We start from the raw sequence: 22776 nt of genomic DNA on the forward strand, positions 1-22776 counted from the left end.
AGTATACTTAACAATGTTTACTTCCGTATACTTGATTAAAAGGAAGTAATACTTCAATGTTATTGTCGTTTTGTTTGTAGTTGTTTCTTAATGAATTAGAATCACTTTCCTTCCTTGTATGTTTTAAAATAATTCTTTATGAGCTGGTAAAGAGTTAGTTATTATTTAAATCTTTTATAATATTAAGAAGAGAGATAAACAGAAAAGAGCACGATTTCAACAGTCGTAGAAAAGAGAATAAATTTGATGATTTCGCGTCTAATAATGATGATTGGAATGGATTAGTGATCTGTTTGGAAGGAAAGCAGAAGGGATGTGGAACGAGGAAGATCCAGTTTTTTTGTTGTTGTCGTTTAACGTCTTACGATTATGGACTGACAAGGAGATAGTGTTAATGATAATGATAGTGGTGGGATGAAGAAAGTGGCAGGAAACAGGAATATCCCACACACGGTGTTTGTTCACCACAAAGTCTACACGGCGCGAGCTGGGATCGAACCAGGAACCCCACGCACCAAAGGTGAGCGCTCTACCACTGAGTCTCGTGTGCTTCCTTGTAGTTTTGAAAGTTGTAAGTAAACCCTCATAATAATTTTAATTTTGCAAATTGCCTATTCGGTAACGACATCTATTCAAGTCAGGGTGCGCAGCTAACGACACCTATTAGCATGGTTGTTTATTATAGAAATTAGCATGATGCACTGAAATGTTTGTATTTCATAAATAGAATGTTTCATTATTATTTTTTTTTAGAACTCCTTTAAAATCCAAAGATGCATTTTTATTCGCAATCCGCCTTTCTCACGCTCTCTTGTGCTCATCCCTGCCGAATATAATACATGAAACCTAATATATCATTTTTGTTGCCATCACAATTGTCTTCACAGTATATTTACCTGAATACCGAAATGGTTCCTTTGTCCGCTCTCTAATACCGTGCGTTCTTCTAAGAATAAAGAGAGAATATGTTGCAGCAGACCTTGTTTACGATTATACATACAGGCTTTGTGAGATTTTTCTTTAAGTTTCATATCATATTATATATGCATGCATTGTTCAATTGCACAAAACTGTCATGTCGGCAGTGGTGTCTACAGAAAGTATTCAGCCAAACAATTCAGATTTCAATTCGTATTCTTTCAGGACACGTGTAATTTTAATATAGTAAATATTTATTTTTTTACATAATACTTTCCTCAAGGAGAGAAGTTAAAACTCCGAAATCTCCCACTTTCATACGCCACTGCATGTCAATAATGTTTTATGCTTCGATGTCCTGTAATTTTGAATAGACACTGTCTATGTTTACCAATCTGGTTTTGCAAAACAGTGAACCCGCGATTTAACAAATTAATGGGGGTAAAATCGGATGTCCAATAAATCAAGAATTACGTTATGAGCAATATTTAAATCAGCATATAGGGAAATTGAAATTATGTTATATGATGTAAATGTAAAATACTTATTGAACATACGTTAGTAACAAAAAAATCTTATAATTATGCATTAGAAGAGTTAAAAAAGCCAATATGATGCAGAGACGTAAGTGGAAGTAGGTCCTGGTGGGTCGGACCCCGCGAAATCCAGGCCGGCAGGAAGCCCAAAATTGTAGGGGTGGGGGATGGCTGAAGTTAGGAGGGGGCCCGATCCAACCTTATTATAGCTTATCTCACGAATCTCTGCCGCGATTGATGGCAAAAAAGAATTAGAATCGTGAGCTAAGCTCTACAGTTCATCACCATACTACATTTCATTTGCAAGCCTACCCCCTGAAAATTTTAGGAGGCGGTCCCCCTAGATCCCCCTGGATACGGGCCTGACGAAACCCCGACTTTTTTTTTGTAAATTTAGTCTAATTTTACAAATTTTAATATAATTTATCCTTATATTCAATTTGGACCTCCGAAACAAATTCCCTCGTACTTTGCTGAGTATGACAGAAGATGTTTCTTATAATCAGAGATCTAAACTACCAGAAATGTTCATAGTAAACCTACACACTCCAAGGTCTGAGGAACAATTTCTTTCTCCCAAATTCATTTGCTATCTTAGGCAATTCTGTCTGTTAAATCAGAAGCGCCATTACTTTTGACCGTTAAATCGTCTGTTTGTTGTATATACTTCATTTATAGCCTAATTACATATTTAATTTCTCTATTTTACGCTAGAACAGTGCCGTGCCGTGGAAAATCAGCTCCCGGGGCGAGAGTATACGATGGCGCCCCCAATACATATATTCCAACTAAATTTTCATCTCTTTCTTCCTTTTTTCTTCCAATTTTTCGCCCCCATACTTCGGCGCCCGGAGCTGTCTCCCCGCTCGCCCCCCCCCCCCACGGCACGGCCCTGCGTTAGAATAAAGATATTGACGACCAACCTTATCATTCAACTTAGTATATTTAAATGGATTTTGCCCTACGTTATCAAAACCAACAATCAGTTTACACAGCAATATATATATACACAATATAAACAATTTACATGTTATTTTTACAGTGTTATACCTTCGGCACAATGAGTAACTCGATTGTCCGGAGGTGGATATTTACAACAATAAGAAGACAAGACGCCCACCAACGCCAGAAGTAATGATAGGATGGCAATTCCGCATTCTGCGCCACCTATTAAATCGACCATGGGACCAGGGTGTGGGCCACTTGGCACGGAAGCCAATATGATCAACCCAATGCAAGTCAAAATGCTGAATAGGCTCAGAATTATGTGACCTGAAAATAGAAATAAAAAAACACAATGTTTATTTGCTATGATTAGTGTTATCAACACGTGCAGTATATTGTATTAGTACTGCATGCTTTACTCTTGCACAGCAGTTCTTTGTCTTTTTATGTTTCATTATTTCAATTCCAGACAGATTACTTTTATTTTTACCTTATAATTCGTTACATTCTATTGTTCTTTACGGAACACTATTTGACCTTCATGCCTTAAAGAAACTGTAAATTTTACCTCACAATCTGCAAAAGGCTTTCATCAGATCAGAGTACAAATGCATGTTATTTCTGTTTCATTTACCGTACAACTAAGGTTACAGAACTTTCGCTTAATATGCTAAGACGACGCTGTATATTCAAGAACAAGAAACCGCAAGTGGTCTACATCTTGTGTATGCTGGTTTCCACGATCCAAGGTTGTTCTGTGAACAGTGTTCTGCAGGCGATCCAGCCATCATATACCAGCAGAAAACACGCATTAGTAAAAACCACATAAGAATATAGCACATGAAACCTTTCCTTTGTCAATATTATAGACTGTTGTACTACAGATGTCAGTGAAGAAAGTGTACTTGGAATATCATGAAACGTGACAAAGAATTTTTTTTTGAAGAAAATTACTTAGTGAATTAACAGAGTATAAAATAACACACAATATTTTTTTAAAAAAATGTACCTGGAAACAAATATATTAGATCCTATATGGGTCGTATTTGGGCTCTTGGGGAAAATTTTAATATTGGAATTGACTGTAAGTCCGAAATAAGTTTTATATAAAATGGGATTATCTAAATAGGGTTGTGGGGTACCGTGGGGTAGGAGAAACTACAGTTATTACACTTAGGGAAATGTTTCTTATCACATTTGAAAGAGATGATATAGTTGGTTAATTTAATAAAAATTCGATGCAAATAGTTCTTGAGCTATGGCGGTATATATATTTTATTGTGAGTGATGTCATCAATCCCTTCATAATTTGGACCCCTAGGAATTGGGTATAAGGAAGTGAAAAAAAAAAAATCTGACTATTGGAACTCACTATATTTCCTAAAAGAAATTTATGTAAAATTTACGAGATTCCACGGTAAGGTTCTGAAATGTCGTGGGGTAGGGAAGACTACAATAAATACACCAATTGAAACGAGTCTCATATCGTATGGAAGGCTATAAAGTTAGATAACATAGTGCAGATTCGAAGTTAATATTCCAGATAGTTAGTGAGATATAGATATACCATGATATATATCCTTATGGTGTTATCATTGTGTGTATTATTTGGACTCCCGTTGGTTCGGCATAAGGAGGTGAAACTTGAAAAATTTAATCATATGTGCAGCAGTAAAACTGAGTAACTACTTGTAATATTAACGTCTATTCCCTGTTCGGCCTAAGCTCTAAATTGCGATAAACAAAGCCACGTGAAACCAAATCTCGCTGATTTGCTGTTGACCTACCGACACTTGTACTCTTCCGCAAAATAGTTCATATGATATTATGATTACTTTTACTATGATTACTCCATATAAAACTGCTATATTATTATAAATGACAAACATATAATGCGGATTATCTAATACTGCAATCGAGTGTGGTTAATGAAACAATAGAAATAAACACTAAGCATGCGCAGTAATTATGGCGCTAATTTAACTGTGAAAGCGTATTCTGCTTTTAAAGTCTGAAAAATGGCTGTCATGAATCCCGGTTCCGCGAGTGTTGTGATGAGACACCAACAAGGTAAACCATAACTTTAAGTAGCAATTGTTTACCAGCGAAATTCAAATAAATATTTTTTTTAATCTTTCGAGTTTTTTCTTTCTTTTCTGCTGATGATGTAAGTATCTGGACAACACGAGATAGTATTGTCAAAATGCACGTGTATATTTTGCTCCTCCCCGTGGGGAGTGGGAATGATACATTACTAGCCAATCGTAATTGTGACAAGCGGACGGATACAAATATTTTGTTTATCGGAGTTTAGGGCTTACGCTGAACAGGGAATAGTTTTCACTAAATTAATCAACTTTATTCTCTTTATTACATGAGACGATTCTCTGGGTCTATTAATTGTATGTTCCCTCACCCCACGACATCCCAGTAATTTATTTTGAACAATGAGGTCTAATGATTGGATTTTCCAACTTTCACCTCTTTATGCCGAATTTCCAGGAGTACAAATAGTGCACACAATGATGACGTCACAAGAATATATAGAATGGTATAACTATATCTCAGTAACTATCTGGAATATTAATTTTATATCTGCACTATACACTATTATCCAACTTCATGTACCCTTTCATATGAGATGAGAATAATTCCACTGGTGTATTTATTATAATTTTTTTCCCATCCAATGACATCCCACAACTCCACCGTGGTACCACTTAATTTTTACATAAAATTTCTTTTAGGACGTATCATGAATTCCAATAGTTAGATTTATTCATTTTCGCCTCCTTATACTTAAATTCTTTATCTGATTTCAAAACCTTGTACATTGACAACAGGCTAATTATATTTGAATGAAACGCCTACAGTTCGAAAGATGAAGCTTTTCAGTTTGGTTTGGTTTGGTTTGTGGCCGGAGGACATTTAAGATCTCATCCGCTGAATGTCTCATCTTATCTGTCATTCTGGATATCCATGGTACATCCAAGCTCTACTGATCTCTGAACTTCTGCTAGATTTCTGACGTAGTTTACCATACCACAAGAGGCCATCTAACGAGGGTGTAAGATCTCATCATCTGAATGCCTCATCATATCTGAGTCGTTCTGGATGATTACAGTAGATGTATGTGTTAAATACATCTGGACTTTCGGCTAGATTTCTGGCATAGTTTGCCATACCACAGGAGGACATCGAAGATCTCGCCCTCTCAATGTCTAATCATGGCAGTCTTTTTGGATGCCAATGGTAGATCAACGCTCCACTTGACCTTCTGCTAGAGTTCTCGTATAGTTTGCCATACCACGGGAGGACATCTAAGATTTCATCTTCTGAATGTCTCATCATGTCTCACATTCCAGATGTCCGCGGTAAATTCACATCCCAATGACATCTGTACTTACTGCTACACTTAACAGCATAGTTTACCACACCACAGGAGGACATCTAAGGTCTTACCTCTGAATGTCTCGTCTTATTTAAGTAATTCTGATTGTCCTCTGTAGATTCACGCTCTAGTGACTTCTGTACTTTCTGTTAAACTACTGGCATAGTTATTCATATCACCAGCATGACATCTAAGGTCTCATCCTCTGCATGTCTCATTATATAGGAGCTATTGTGGATGTCAATGATAGAGCCACAAGCTACTGACTTCTGCACTTTCTCCTAGATTTCTGGTATAGTTTGCCATACCACAGGAGGACATCTAATATCTCAGCCTTTGAATATCTCATCATATCTGAGTCGATCTGGATACCCACTGTAGATCTGGGCTACACTGATCTCTTATAGGAATGGCCGGAACCGGTTCCTGGTGGAACCGATTTCCGGCTCTGAACGGATCCGGTTCCAAAACCGGGTTTTCGGATCCAGGTTTGGAAGCGGTTCCAGAACCGGTTCTGAAAACCGGATATCCAAGAACTGGTTTCTCTCGGAACCGGAACTTTGTGGCCATCCCTAATCTCTTAGACCTTCTGCTAGATTTCTCGCATAGTTTTCCGTATTACAGGAGGAAATCTAATTTCATCCTTTGAATATCTCATTATATCTAAGTCATCGTGGATGATCACAATAAATACTCTAGATTTTCTAGTAGACTCGCCTTGTATTATCACATATCGCACGTGAAAATCATTCACTAATAACACTTTATTCCAAGAAAGAAATGCATAAGCTATTTGAATACTTCTTAAGAGCTAATTCATTATGATTCAAATAATAGCATAGTACATACCAGAGACATAATTTCTGTTTGGAACTTGCTGCCAGTAATGCGACCTGAAGCCAAGAGCTCCGATAAGGAGGAAAATCACACCAGAAATAATACTAAATACAAGATAGTATTTACTGCCGATCTGAAAAGATAAGAAACAAGGGATATCTTTTAGAAAATGATAAATGGAAACAGCAAACAATACAAAACCAAAGGTCTGCTTTTATCTATTAGTTAAAACATTCATGTAAAAATAAAAGAGTAAAATTTAGGTTTTATAGAATCATCATGAATATTATTAAGTTGTTGCTGTTACGTTAATATCGTTGCTGTTACATTTTCATTTTGACTGTTTCAACTAATATAGTTAGAGTTTTATATCAGTTTAAGCAATTGAACTATAGAAGATGGAGACGGAGTGAGGAATCTCATTTGCACGTACGTACCACGGATAATAACGGCTGAACAAATTGCACCAAAAGCATACGTACTACTTTTTACTCCGTCTAAGCTGATATACAATCAAAATGAACTTCCAATTTTTGTCCCTCTTTGTTATTGCAAGAGGTATGAAATATCTGACTGATTCCATCTTTTTAAATAAACTTTAAAATCTAAGGGCTTTATGCAGAGTCGTTTTGACGTATGATTAGCGTCATACTAAAGGTCTGACTACTACAGGAGACATATGTTAGTCGAACTGTTTAGTATGACACTAATCATGCGTCATAACCACTTTGTATAAGGCCCTAAATGTCTAAATTTTACGTCTGATGACAATCGTACTTGATGTCATCGAGAGAATATTTACCAAAAACACTGTTTGTCCGTGTGTTCGTTCATCCGAGAGACAAAAAACCTCAACAACTATCTGATGAATCATTATCAATTCTCGTTAGTTCGTATAAGGCCAAAATTTAGGGACCAAGTTCGTTAATGGAGGTCCTATTCAAACCAAAACTGACAGATAAAAACTATTTTCGGCTTTTACGTTGATTACTATAGAACAAAAATGGTAAATAGGCAAGGAGAAACGGTTGTATGGAGTCGGTTAACGGTCCCAAGAATACATTCTTAAATCCACTACAACTTCCAGTTATAATATCGAGCTACATTCAGCAAAAACGATAAAACATAGCGAGAAGCGTTTCTTAACCGTTTCCCAGATTAACCCGAATATTTACGTTTGGAGATAATATGTAAAACTGGATTAACCTAAGTTATTACGGTCATTATATTTTTTTACGTTCTTGTCTGGATTAACCCGAAATACTGCGTCGTGATAAAGAAAAGTGCAGGGAGCAAATATTTGCACACAATTCAACCGTCTTTTGTTTTGGTTTGTTGATTTAACACCGGGGGGCGCAGTATATTACTCTCATTACCGTCCCGTGTTTTTTCAGTATTAACGCTACGAGGGATCTGTTCGTTATTTCCTTTTGAAGAAGTATTGTGTTTACAATTGCATTGTTGAGTGCATTTTGCAAAGAATGAGCAGTGAAGAAGAAATTTTCAGTGGTAGATACAAGTACTAGTAGTAACAGTGAATTCGCTACACTTTTTTTCTTTTTTCTTTAATTTTAACATTTCCAATTTGTATCAAAATGTAAATGTAATTTATAAGGGACGAAATGCAGAGGAAGTGGCACAATAAAAATCAACATGAGGTAATGTTAACAGTTCTCTGGCCTCGTTACAGAGTAATTTATAAATTATCTTTACTTCTTTATTGGCATTCGTATTATTACTAACTTTTACATTCGATTTGCTTCTGTTAAATGAAAACACCACCTATATTATGAGAATATAGCCATTATATTATGACATACGGAAAAGTATATGACCAAATATAGCACATTTTCCAGCATATATTTTATTTCATTCTTATAGTTTTTCTTCTATTTTTCAGTGCCCGAAATAATCCAGAAGGAATGTCGTTACTTTTTTAAAAAAATAACTCCATATTATTATTACATGTAACTTTTGCTCTGCTTCTGTTTAGTAATGAGTAGAAAAATATATTTTTAAATAGACCATATTTTTTTAGAGCTCAAATTCATTCTATTCTTAGAGTGCTTGTATTTTGAACTGAGCCCGAAATAATTCGGGATAATGCAGGAGTTTTTGATTGACTATAATTTTTGAAATTTACTTCCGAATGACAATTAACATAGACCATGAGGGGTTCCATGTATGATAGATTTAAAATATGAAATTAAAAAAAATATATGACTTTTTCGGACGTTTTTCTGCAAAAAATGTAGACCAGGAAGCGGTTAAAGCGATCTAGTGTTCTAAGAATAAGTACCGGTAATATCATACCTCTTAACCATCTATTCAAACCAGAAATTACAGAAATCAATATCTTCTGGTTTTATTGTTGATGACTATATTTGAAATCTTTCAGTTTAACGTCTCACAATTAAGTCCCTTAGGCTAAGGGAGACGATGATTAAGGCAAGTGAATGATGTTGGAAGAATTGGTGGAATGAGAATATGGGAGGAAACAGGAGTAGGCCTACCCCGCCAAAAAACTCACGGATACGATGTTGTATACCACTAATTTACTTGGCCAAAGATCAAACCAGAGACACCACGCAGTAGAAGTAAGAGTCCTACTACTGAGCTACCGTACCGCCCTCTATCGCTATAGAGTTAAATTGGTAATAGATAGCAAGAAGCAGTTTTGTGCAATCAACTAAGCATCTAAAGGATATAATTTTTATTCCATCTCTATTCTAATCTCTCTACTACAACGGAAATGCTAAAAAAATCTACTACTTCTTCCGATTTCAATATTAAAAAAGATATGAGAGAAGCTTTTATTGTTCTTAAAAAATGAAGCTTAAATTTTCACGTTCTGTACACTGTGGTAAACCAAACTCCTTCTTGTGGAGTACCCTGTAACACTATCAGTTATCTTAACTAATAATGTAATACAGTAGTCGTTACAGCTTTACTTCAGCCGTGCAGTATCATTGGTTTCGTATTTAATAAGAATTGATGTTACGAATAGAAAGTACATTCCATTTCCTTTCCTTGAGGAGACGCACTATCAGGCCCGAAACCAGCCACAGAGGTTTGGGGGAGGCATGAATATGTTAGGGGGGGCAAGTCATTAAAAGTTCTCTTATAAATATCTAAATTGTGTTTTTTGCATTGAGGTCTGGAGAGGCCACGAAAAATTTAGGGGGCCAGGCCCTCCCTAGCCCACCTCTGGTTGCGGGCCTGCGCACTATTAAAGAACACTATCAAGTGAAGGGAAGCGGTGACTCAGTGATAGAGTACTCACCTCTGGTGCATGGGGTCATTGGTTCGATCCCAGCTCGCGCTATGTGAGCTTTGTGGTGGACAAACACCGTGTGCGTGTTTTTTTCGGGATTCTCCCATTTCCTCCCACTTTCTTCATTTCATCATTCCATTCATTTCTCATCATCACCGTCTCCTCTAGCCTAGCCGGCATAATCGTAGGGCGTAAAACTTAAAGATTTCATTTTAACTATCAAGTGAATCTGTAAATTGTTTCTTCTTTAAGACGTTTATGTGAGAACGTCACTTCATTATGGACGCAGACGAAGCACGTATTGTTCCTTTCTAATCAGTAGTAGTTATACTACTAATTATTTTAGCGTTCTTCTATTTTATTCCTAAAATAGTATTTGGATTACACGTAAGATGAAGTTATCGTATGAATACGTAACTAACTTTACAATTCCCGACTATATTATCGTTTACTATTTTCACTTGCAGGAACGTTTTGCCATTCCACGATTATCTCAGAATCACGCTGTGCTATTAATATAAAATATATAATTAAGTCTGTGATAATAAGTGGAACAGTACTATTTATAATTGACAAATTTTAAGTGAAAGGATCGGAAAGGGTTATTTTGATCCCCTAGGAGCTTAGTTGGAATGAAGAGTAGATAGATACTCATTTTCTACAGAGCACAATGTCAGGACTGTTTATAACGGAAGAGAAAAATGTGTTCGTATCATAATTCGAAGGCCTTCAACTTGATTCTGATTGGAGAGAGTTTATGTGGTACGGTTCATATGTTCTCCCAGTTTTAGTGCGGGAATATTCACCCCATCTGCAAGGGCTTGGACGTAATTTCCCCATATTTACCATTCTTCCCCCAAATATATCATTTTCCCTCAAATTGCTGGTGGGTTTTCTCGGGGTTCTTCCGTTTCCTCCCACTTTCTTAATTTCACTCATCTCTCATCATCACCTCTCCTTTAGCCTAACTGGCATAACCGTGGGACGTAAAACTTACAGATTTCATTTTCATTTCAATATTTTTCTGCAAATATCGTTGAGAGATTGTCAAAAAATATAAAGGTAAATAAATAATCTGTAAAAATATCTCTATTATAATAAGATATATCCTACGAGCTGTTCTCCAAACAATTTCTACATACTTGAAAACGGCTAATCGTATTTGAATGAAACGGCTAAAGTTGGAACGAGGGAATGTTCAAGCTTCGTTTTGTTGGTGGGTGTGTAGAAATGACGCACGCCAATGACATCTCCCGCCAACCATCAGTCAACGTGTCATCTCCTGACAATGTTGAAAGTATGGACGGAATTCGACTATGCTATTACATAGGAAAAAAATAGGGAAGGGATGTTACAAAAAAAAATGTTCCCTTTCTGTAAAAGCTTCAGAGATGAGAGACAAAACTCACAACAAAGGACCTTGGCCTGAATTTGTTAATTGATCTGTTTCTATTGGAAGATCTCTGTGTCATTTCGTAAATCATCACGAGAATTCTGTTTCGTCTCGTCTCGTGGATAAAGTTAGTTGGAACTCTTCCTCTTGTGGAATGGGTTCACTAACCTCGTTTGGGTTTAGGTTCACTTGGGATCGAGTTTGTGTGGGGCTCAAGAACGCACTCCTTATTGAGCACGAGCCTCAGATTTGCAAGTTTGCACGTCTATGGCTTAAAATATATATTTTTTTGCATATATTTTTTTAATTTCTACACAACTTTTTAGTAGCTAACTCGTTTATTTCTTTCTCTACTTTATTTAAATATTTTCTTGACCTCCTGCAAAATATGATTGACGTAATTTACGTCATAATCTTCCCCTTGTCTTCATTGAAGTCTCTCATTATAATTTGCTACTATACCAGAGGTTCTCAACCTTTTTGACTGAAGACACACTACATTCAATGCCCACTTCATGCTGACACACTTACTTGATTTTTTAAAATTAACAGTAAATGTAAATTCCAGTAGTTTAAGATTCTAGGTTTCTATGAGGTATTTACTCTATGTAATTTTGAGAATTGTTGCTGCCTTGCCTGGAGGTGTTGACTAATACAGTATGTATCAAAATTGATTCAAACTAATTACTCAATGCATTATAACTTTTAATTCTAACATTTCGTGACACATCCTGTGGAACTGCGCGACACACTAATGTATCGCGACACACCGGTTAAGAACCACTGTACTATACATGTGGGGTATATTATTTTCTGTAAAGAAAACTGTTAGGAACCACTTCAAAATAGTCAGGTTTTGCCTTATTCCGTCATCTGTACTGGCAACTATTACCAACTACGAAGGAAACGCGACATTATTCTATTGTAGTTTTTATTAGCTAAAATATTTTTTTCTAAAATATACGTGTATATATTAAATTTATTTAAGTCAATAGGATGAGAATGTATTGTTGGATCAAATTTCTGGCATTTTTGTTTAAAATTGTATTACCAGTTGCATCTAACATCTTCATCTATTCAAATGTATTGCTTATTTCTTTTCACTCCTTCAGTTTGGTTATGCTCTACTATATTACAAATTTGTCCTAACGGAGCGGTTACAACAGCATGAAAATGGGACGTGAGAAAATTCAGTCAGTGGGAGGGAAAAAAAACAAGGTCAATTGTAACAAACAGAAAAGTACCAAAAAAATCCAGAAAATTTTGATGAATACTAAGAATGAGAAACTGAATGAATTGCTTAATAATTGCAAAAAAAGTTCTTAACATCAAAGAAATTCCATAGAACTGAAACAAATAATTTTTTAAAAAATTGTATTTCTTTGTGTTTAACGTTAACGAATGGATCACGTACAAGTCACATTCGCATTTCAACTCTCTTACTTTGATTGTTTCTTCTCTTAATTTACATAGCTCCGAATTGTTTTAAAAAAATAGATACATACTTACATTCCTATATAGGCCTATGTAGAGAGAATTCAATCCTTTACAAAGAAAAACAAGAATTTTAGGAATGATAAAAGAAAATGGATCAAAATATTGCGATCTTAGCCAAGAATTTTATAAATGATCAAAAAATGCAACAAAAGATTGCGATCTTGGCCGTAATTAGTTTTTTGATCAGAGGCCACAACATTTTTGAACGACTCCTAAATCGAGTTTTCGTATTTTTTACGGAATAAGTACATCATACTGAGTTAAGTGATAGTTTGGGTTTGGTTACACCGTATGTAGTTCTCCAGATATAAGGCCTACAAGAAAATTTTTGCCTGAAATATGCCGGATCTTTGATCCAACAAGTACATTAAGTATTCGATATTATGGAAGCACTGTATTAAACGAAATTTTCAAACATATGTACTTTTATACTGTATTTCTGATTATACTACAGGAGAAATTTGTTTCGAACTGAAATGTCTTCTTATCTTTGGAAAAGCAGGGAAATATCCAGCTCCAAAGTAAGGATGCCAAATTTTCATCGACCTTGTTCGAGCTCGTTAATTCCAATGAGGCATGTGCTTTCTTTAGGGTCACTCTTTAATGAGGCTCACACTGACTCGTAACTCTAATAGGGCTCGCGCCCACTAACCTCTTTGCGAGTCATGCTCTTTCAGGTTCACTCGTACAGACTTGGGCTCAGTACCTCAATGGGGCTTAGTACCTTTCACTTGCTCGGGATCGAACTAATGCCTGTTACCATGAATGTGGTTCGAACTCACTAACTTCGTTGGGGCTGCACTTAACAACCTCATTAGGGCTCGCAATCTTCAATTAGGCTTCTGCCCATTAATTTCATCTGTGGCTTGCGCTTTTTCAGGCTCATTGCCCTCAACGCACTCGCGCTCGTTCAGGCTTGGGCTTACTGTCCTCAAAGGAGTTTGTGATCTTTTAGGATTGGCTAGGGCTCACACTAGCTCGGACTCGATCTCAACGATCCCTGTTTAGTGCGAGATTCGGGCTCACGAGTTTGAATTAGAGTTGGGCACGAAACGAGGCTAGGCAAAAATTTCGTAATAGGATACGAGACGAGAGAGAGTTCTTCCAATAGAAGAGATACATTTTCCGAGACGAGACACCATTTTCACAGTACCTTTCCTACTTCCGAGACGAGACTGCCTCAACTCCTGTTTCATGGACATTTTCTGATCCAAACATCCCCTCCACCTTTGTGTATGTAAGCATTTTGTGATTATACACTTCTTCCACAGGTGTCAGCAAATGAATGGAACAGTTGCCATGACTATCACGAAAGGTCTTTATCACTAAAGAAGTCTTTATCACCATATATCAACCTTAAGTAATAAAACAGTTGAAGTGGACTACAATAATGAAATAAAATTTTCAGATCTTCCTTTCTGTATTTGCTAGACCATATACTGAATATTCATTACATATCCCATATATAATTACGCACTACATATTATAATTAAGCTAAAATATTTACGTATTAATTTCACTTTATATTTATAGTGCATTTATAAATGATATGAGATTATATATATTTATAAGTTTATAGCTTTTTGGTTTGATGATTATTCTGCATTTATTAAGTGCATAAAACATCTCATAGAGGTACTTAAAGTGTAGTTATTGTTATATTATTTAAGCGTTGTTTACGCTATCAATAAGAAACTTAACTTCATCAACGTATTTCATTCTTTATTTATTCATGAACGTTTATATTTGTAGTTATAAGGTTGAGGACTAATCATTAGCTTCTGAAGGACATAAGGACGATATACACATCTGAAAATAAAGGTACTCTATTAAAAATGAGATGCAGACAAATAATTGTAATAATATGTATGATACCGGTAGCTAAAACAATGTGCTTCACAGTTAATTCTTTCTAATGTTTCATTGATTAATTTAAACACCTGCATTGTTACCCATACACGAGCAAATTTCGAAAGTCAAGAAACTTTATACGCTATATTTAATGCGGCTTGGTTTGTTTTATTAAACATACTGTAAAATTCTGCCAAAGCAGGTAGAAGGTAAAGCAACTACATACGAGAATCGATTTTCTTTTCAAACCAGTTTTATTATAAAACTTCTGTTATAAGAACAGTATAATACAGTTCCACTAAATGAGTACAAAGTCCATTAATAATTAAGATCAGTAGGTTTCCCTAGATAAGACCAGGCTGCCAAGGGAAGCATTCCTCACAAAGCTTGGTTGGTAGCTGAGTGAGATGGGGTAGGATACTCAGTGGTCCACTGCAATCAAAGAGAGGTTGAGATCTCGTAGAGCTCCATCTGCAAGCTAAGCGGGAAAGGAGACCACGAAGCTCCACCAGGCAGGTAGCCAGCTCAAAAATGTAGGGGGGCCCGGTGCCTATTCATCCATATTATAGTTCATTTGAAAGCCTACCGTAAAAAGTTTGGAGGGGGCGGCCCCCATAGACCCCCGTGGATACGGGCCTGAGCTACACTGCAAGCTAGACCTCAGAACTTCACTACAAGTTAAGATGCTTGGGTTAGGGTAAGGTTCTCTCAGGAGCTTTCTGGACATAGTGGCCGTCAAGTCTTCCCAGTTTGCCTCACGACACTGAGTAGACGCCGAAAATTGGGAAACATCGGCCGGGGATCGAGCCAGGGATCACCAGACGTGAGCCCAACGCTCTAACCATTAAACTATGGTGTCTCGTACTACCTAGTCGAAAGATGTTGCGACAACCTATTTTAAACTGTTTTATATTCTCTTAGCTTTATTCTTTTGGAAGAACTTTTGACAAGGAGTCCGACAAGGAGTTCGGATCACAACGCTTACTAAACTTAATATATTTGATCCGAAACGATTTATATATATATATATATATATATATATATATATATATATATATATATATATATATATATATATATATATATATATATATATATATATATATATATATATATATATATATAATATTCTTTCGTGTCCCACGCTTATCCTCTGGGCGTAATGTAGGCTAAAGCAGACAGATGGTTAATGAAAGCAATGGAAGAATCTCGAGAAAAACTCACGGACACGATATTATTAACTACAAAAATCACATGGTCAAGGATCGAACCAAGTTTTCGTAGCACAAAAGTAAAGCACCATACTACTGTACCTCGACAACCTGTTGCAAAACAACGATAGTTTCTGTTTTTGCCAGCGATACCAACCTGAAACGTTATAAAATCCCATCTCGAGATGCAGCAATTCCCATTTGGACTTGAATTTCCCGGCTGCAATGAAGTTGCTCACACGTTTCCGGTTTTATCAGTGTTATCTGAGAAGCCGTTTACAAGCTGTCATAATGTACAGAATTGCGCACAAAAAAATAAGCAATGTTGTCAGATGGTTGACTGGGATGTAATAGTCAAAGAATCTATTTATACCAAAGGTGATGAGGTTTTATAAACAGAAGTCTTTGTATCTTTTTTGAATTTGCATTGTGACTGCCTTGTTTTGACACTGGAGAATAGCTTATTTCCGAGTAAGTATTACTGAAAAAGGATTTACTTGTGTGATTAAAGATGAAGTTAAGTATCGTCGATTTCTGGAAAATAAAAAAGGATCATAGTAGCGGTAAGTAAGTAAGAGCATAAACTAAACATAAAAAAGTCATTTATTATAATTTTTGTATTATAGTATATACAGTGTAATTTTAATAATATATAGCAAAGTATATTTGTTAACGATATATCACATCTATCTGACACTCTTGACACATTTATTTTCGAGGTGTACGTTGAAATCACGTTACCGTCATTATAACTGATTACGAAAGAACTGTTATTTTTGAAGAAAGAGAACACACTTGAGCGATTTTTCAAAGGTTCAAAGGCATAATCTACGAGAAATCCGTAAGAGAAAAGCAGTGGATATCCGAATGAAATGCCGAATAAAATTATTAGGACTGAGCTATCTAATTTAGAAAATGCAGAGGAATTAACACATATAGATATGAAGAAGTGTAGAGAAGCTACGTACTGTACTCGAAAAAAAAAAAAAAAAAAACACCAGTCCGTCCGAGATATGTTACAGAAGTTATTGAACGAATGGTTGAAAAAGATGAGTTCAGTCATGATGGAGAAAAGTTTCTATTTGTAAGTGAAGAAGCTAAGATTATCGTCCTAACTTGTGCGAGTAATATTAGGTACGTACAATGATAACATTTACTGTACATAATCGGAGTGTACGTAACGAAATTTAGTATAGTTTCAATATTTCAATATTATTGGCTGTTTATTATATATATATATATATATATATATATATATATATATATATATATATATATATATATATTAGGGTGGTCCTTAATTTTTGATTTCCTAATTTCTTTGGACTCATCCCCTAAAATGGTTCCATATAGGACTAAATTAAGGAAGGAAAAAAAATTAACTTCATTGAATAATATTAAATGGTGCCCCAAGCGACCTAAAATTTTGAATCCGATTACAGTACATAATATATGGAAAAAATCTGGAATAAAATCTTGTAATTTAGGAACGGCTTAAGGGAACGCAAAAATACCCTGAATAATGGAACTAGAGGAAGAAACACATCTAATGTTGTATAGCATTGTCACAGCGGCCATCTTGAAGTCCGCCATCTTGGATTCAGATCAAAATTTTTAAATAGGAAGAGGGTCATGTGACATATTGTTTTAAGGTGGCGTTTCACCAGAAACACAAATCTGGCACTATTTTAAAGATAGCCTTAGTCGTCTAAGAATTATTACCTGTGAAAATATTTCTCTTTTTCACAAGTAATAACTCTTACACAACTAAATGTAAAGACATGAGTTTGGCTCGAAAAGAACAAGAGAGATATGCGCGGCTTCATTAGAAAGAGGAACGCCAAAGAAAAATGCACTTCTGAAAATGATTTGTATGAATTTTACACCAAAATACACGGAGGTAAGCATTTCAAGAAATGAAGAGGAAAACCCAGTTGAGTATGTAAGATAAAATGTAAATATGTGCCTCTGTGCGCCCGGACCCTGCAAGAGATGTAAAAGGGGAAAAACTAATTTTAAAACTCCAAGACAGATTGCTGCTCTCTTGATCGATACAAGTCCACTGATAGAACGAGAATACATATTCTGACAGCGACGGCAGAAACATTAGGCCATAATGTAAAGGAACTAGTAATAAATATGCATCGATGCTGAGAGAAAATCCGTAGCGAAGTGCATAAGACCACAAAAACAATTTCGGAGTGCATCAAGTGCGTTAGTTGTGCAATGAGACGGAAAACTACTGCCGAATTTGACTGGTAGAGAGACTATCGACGGGTTATCAATATTTATTACAGGAGATGCTCATGAGAGGCTAATTGGTGTTCTCAGTTTGTCATCATGAAGAGGAGAACGAACATATTATTTCTACTACAGTTCATTAGCTTGAAGAATGGAACTTGGTAACGTTCGTGCACGCAGTTTGTTGTCACACTATTCCCTGCAATATGTGTCGTGTAAACGGTGCTTTCATTCTGCCAGAGCAGATGCTCCAAAATGATCTTCTATACCTTCCTTGTAGACACTACATTTATGAATTGGTTTTAAAATGTGTATTTGACAAGTGTTGTGTTTCGTTTGCATCTGGACCGGACGTTCCCCTATTTAAGCATTTTCAGAACGATTGGTCTAAAATAGATTGTACTAACTTTATGATAATGACGTAAGGAACAACATTTCAGATGTAAGAAATGAAGTATTGAATTTTGCTATCAAACTTGTAGAAGCAGGACACCGCAGAGAAGATTACAGTAATTTTTTAGAACTGACATTCTTGGATGGCATACCTCCTCGAAGAGTTTTCTTTCGTTTGCCTGGAGCAATTCACCATGCAAGGTAGATGGGAAAAGCAATATACTGTTTTTAAAAATATTTCTCTTTCGCCAACATTTTCGTTTAACGAAGCAAATAGAAACGGGTCTTCGGAGAGCATGAATTTTTCTGATACGACTATATGTCCAAGCTTGATTTAAATGTGATCATGTATCCCATTCACCATTAAAGACCTGCAATTTTTGAAAGCTTTGTACAGCTATAGGCAAACAGATAATGAATTATCTGAAATGGCTCTTTCTAAATTTTCTCGGCATCTCTGGTACTTGAAGGAGGAATACGTAGCATTGGAGTTTTTTGATGATGAAGTTAACATAGTGGAAAAAACAAAAATTGGTTGAAAGAATTAAAACTGTAAGGAGAGACCGTGAAGCAGCAAAGAGGCTTGACGCAAGGCTAATATCATAAAAATTCTTGCGAAAAAAGAAATCAGTGATTTTGATACAACAAACAATTTTTCTCGTGAGATTTAAAGTACCCAAAGGGTTTCTTGAGTGTGATCCGATTTAATGGTCAGATAACAATGGCTATCTTCAAGAAAAGAAAATAGTTAAATTCATCTCCGTAATAAACGATGCAGCAGAAAGGGGAGTGAAACTAACAGAAGATTACAACATCGTTTTTACGAAAAATGAGTATCAGAAAAAGTTTATTTTGCACATAGTGAATTCACATAGAAAATCTTTTCCTGGATGTGACAAAAGTGAACTGTGTAGTATATAAGATTGAAAACCTATTGAAAACTTACCCCAAAGCTACAGTACTACATAAATAAGGGATATTTCAATTTCTTCCATGTTATATTTTTTCTTTTTCCTCATAATGGTCTATGAATCATCTTGATGGAAAAACTTATTGGTAGTTCATGGGGAAACAAAGATTTAACTTTCTCTAGCAGTTTGTTTCCAGTTTATGTAAAATACTTCCAAGATTCTTACAAATCTGTGGTCCATAACTAGAATAAAATAACATTACATCGAAGCATTTCGTTTTTCACACGTAATAACTCTTACAAGATTATTGGTAGATTGAAAATAATACGAGATTTGTGCTTCTGGGAAAACGCCACCTCAAAATGATATGTAACATGACCTTCTTCCTATTTGAAAATTTTGACCTGAATTCAAGATGGCCGCCATAATAATGCTATACAAAATTAGCTTGGTCATTTCCTCTAGTTCCATTATCCAAGATATCTTTCCATTCCCTTAAGCCGTATGTAAATTACAAGAGTTTATTCCAGCTTTTCCCCATATACTATGTATTGTAAACGCATTCAAAATTTTAGGTCGTTTGGGGCACCATTTAAAATTATTCAATGGGTCTAATTTTTCTCCTGGATTAATTTTGTCCCATATGGAACCATTTTAGGGGGTGAGTCCAAGGAAATTCCTAAATTTATTTTTGCCCATATAAATAAGGACCACCCTAATATATATATGTAAGCTTGACATTTTAAACTTGATTATGATGAACAAGTGAATAGCAGAAATTGTTACATTTGAAGTATTAGCGTTAATAAATTTAATGCAGTTGAAGTAACATTTTTTCTTGTTTCACTTTTCAGATTTATGTGTGAGACAAATGATGTTGAAGTTTACACCGATGGTACCTTTACATATGCTCCATATCATTCTCATCAGTTGTATACTATTCACGCATACAAAAATAGATCTTATTTGCCTCTATGTTATGCGTTTCCGACGGGGAAGGCTAAGCAAACTTACAAAGCAATGTGGGAAGTGATAAGAAGTTTAGAACTTGGAATAAATTTGAAATCGATCCATATAGACTTTGAAACTGTAGCTCACAAAGTTACAACTTTAGAATGTAACACCATATCGGATGTAGATTCCATTTGGGTCAATCTTGGTGGAGAAAGATCCAGGGCTACAAACAGTTATGTCGAGCTTACTTGAGTCCGTAGTCTGAGTTAGGCAGGTATCGTACGTGATTTTGCTTCATAAGTGTTTGCTTGTTAGCCGATTAATCACAACAGTGAAATTGATAAACTTTCAGTAAACAAGGTTGATTCGTTTGAGATATCATTGCTTTTAGTACCAAATAATAGATCACACATAATAATGAAATGTCAATATTAACTATAATTATTACACTCACATCGTTGTATTGTATTTATAATGTAATCTAGGTTTATTTTATCTCATGGTAACAAATATATTATATGACCGGGGAAAACAGACGTTAACGACAGATGTTAATAAATTTACAAAAGCAAAACTTTACAATGGAGAACATTATTGATTTTGATTTTCAATTGTTAATTTTTCCATAAAACGTGGCTAATAGTGGGAAGTATGCCTACTATATTATTATTATTATTATTATTATTATTATTATTATTATTATTATTATTATTATTATTATTATTATTATTATTATTATTATTATTATTATATGTTGATGTCACTTTTAATCTGCAGGGTGTAAGCGTGAGACGAAAAACAGAAACATTTAATGTTCACTAATACGTTAAACTCATTCAAAAAACTTAGGACTTATTATTTTCTTTTATGGATAAAAATGACGTAAGTCTATAAATAAAGACAACAAGAGGGCACTTTATAGCGTATACGCACTTTCGATGCTGAAGACTCGAGTTTGGATTCCGGTGGAAACTCATATGGTAGGGAGCTCGGTGCTGAAGTGGTACTCAAATATTATCCAAGAACAACAGGGAGGGGAATTCTAATTATATTTATAAAAATAAGTCATCCGTAATTGTATCTGAGGTTATAAGGTTTATTGCAGACACAACTCGTTGCACATACATAGCCTGTCTAAAAGCATTAATCCTTATTATAAACGAAAGAAACATGTTAGTCTGTCAGTAACATATGCAAACTTTAAAACTTGTAATAGTTACGGGTTGCTTAAACATCTAGGTGGAAATATTGGAGACATTCCTTATCCTTATTATAAAAGTAGATAAGGTATCTCAGTCTTTCAGTCACGCTTATTCCTAATAGTTCACAGTCAGGCTAATAGCTATCGCTAGCTGCGTTGCCTTCTATCTGACGCCAAAAGATGTCGCTAGTGTGCAAACAATTTACTGACAAACGGAAAGCTTAGGCGGAAGAAGTAGTATTTGCAAGTGGTTTGATAGATAAACTCAAACTATAGTAATAATAACAAAGAGGTCGCGGTGGCTTAGTGGTAGAGCGCTCACCTCTTGCGCGTGAATTCCCAGCTTCAGTCCCAACTCTCTCAATGTAGGCTTTGTGATGAACAAAGACTATGTGCGGGAATTTTCTCGGGGTTCTTCCCGTTTCTTTCCTTTTTGTCATTGCACCACTATCATCCATCTCATCATCGCTGTCTCTTTTAGCTTCAGTGCATAATCGAGGGACATTAAATTCCAAACTAATAATAATAATAATAATACTAAAAGAAGGTCTAAACGTTGCTAAGTATAAGAGGCAAATGTTGCACAACAGTGGAGTTTGGAGTTCAGACGGGTCAAACAAAGTTCCGGCAGTTCCTGGTAGTTTTAACAATTTCCTCTTGTAGCCGAAGTGTCACAGTAAAGTAGGGTGATATACGGCAAAGTGGCACAATCCGACGATTCATCTAGGTTTCGACAGTGTTATGCCATTAATCACGCCAATGACGAAGTCTCTGGCTCTTCAAAATAACCTTTACTTTAAATTACTGCAAATTTAATTTTTATATTATCTTTAACATTTAACAGTAGTTAGAATTAGAAGCATCTAATTGTCTTTTGAATTCTTATTCTTATTATTTTATTTTTTATGATTGAATTTCTTGTAGACAGATTGATCTTTCGTTCAAAATACTATTGGAGTTCATACAAGAAATTACGGCATTACTCGAACAGACAGTTCTATCAAATTTTGACACATTTCTTACATTTCCAGGTTAGATTAGAGCTTTGTATTTCTTTAGCAGAGCATATAGTCCTACTAAATGAGGAACTCCATTACTACTTGCAGATTGACTTCAGGAGAGCTCAGTATCAATACAGTGTGGACGTATGTCATAAAAACTACAGTGTATAAAACACGAACCAACTTGTGTTAGGTGGCCACTAAAAAGCACGAATGCTATTG

At 35.5% G+C, this 22776-nt stretch overlaps 1 protein-coding gene across 1 annotated transcript in view; it reads right to left on the reverse strand.

The window, feature by feature from the left end:
* Nucleotides 1–351: 351 nt before the first annotated feature.
* The window catches only part of spdo (sanpodo), a 66578-nt gene continuing 44153 nt past the window's right edge, over nt 352–22776 (reverse strand). The window contains exons 2-3 of the mRNA XM_081735740.1: nt 6640–6760; nt 352–2726 (exon numbers count right to left, since the gene is read on the reverse strand). Of these exons, the coding sequence (XP_081591866.1) occupies nt 2491–2726; nt 6640–6760 (357 nt within the window). The 3' untranslated portion in view covers nt 352–2490. The remainder of the gene's footprint in view (nt 2727–6639; nt 6761–22776) is intronic.

This window comes from Thermobia domestica, chromosome 13, assembly GCF_964235325.1.
Source record: "Thermobia domestica chromosome 13, izTheDome1.hap1.1, whole genome shotgun sequence".
Classification (NCBI taxonomy): domain Eukaryota; kingdom Metazoa; phylum Arthropoda; class Insecta; order Zygentoma; family Lepismatidae; genus Thermobia; species Thermobia domestica.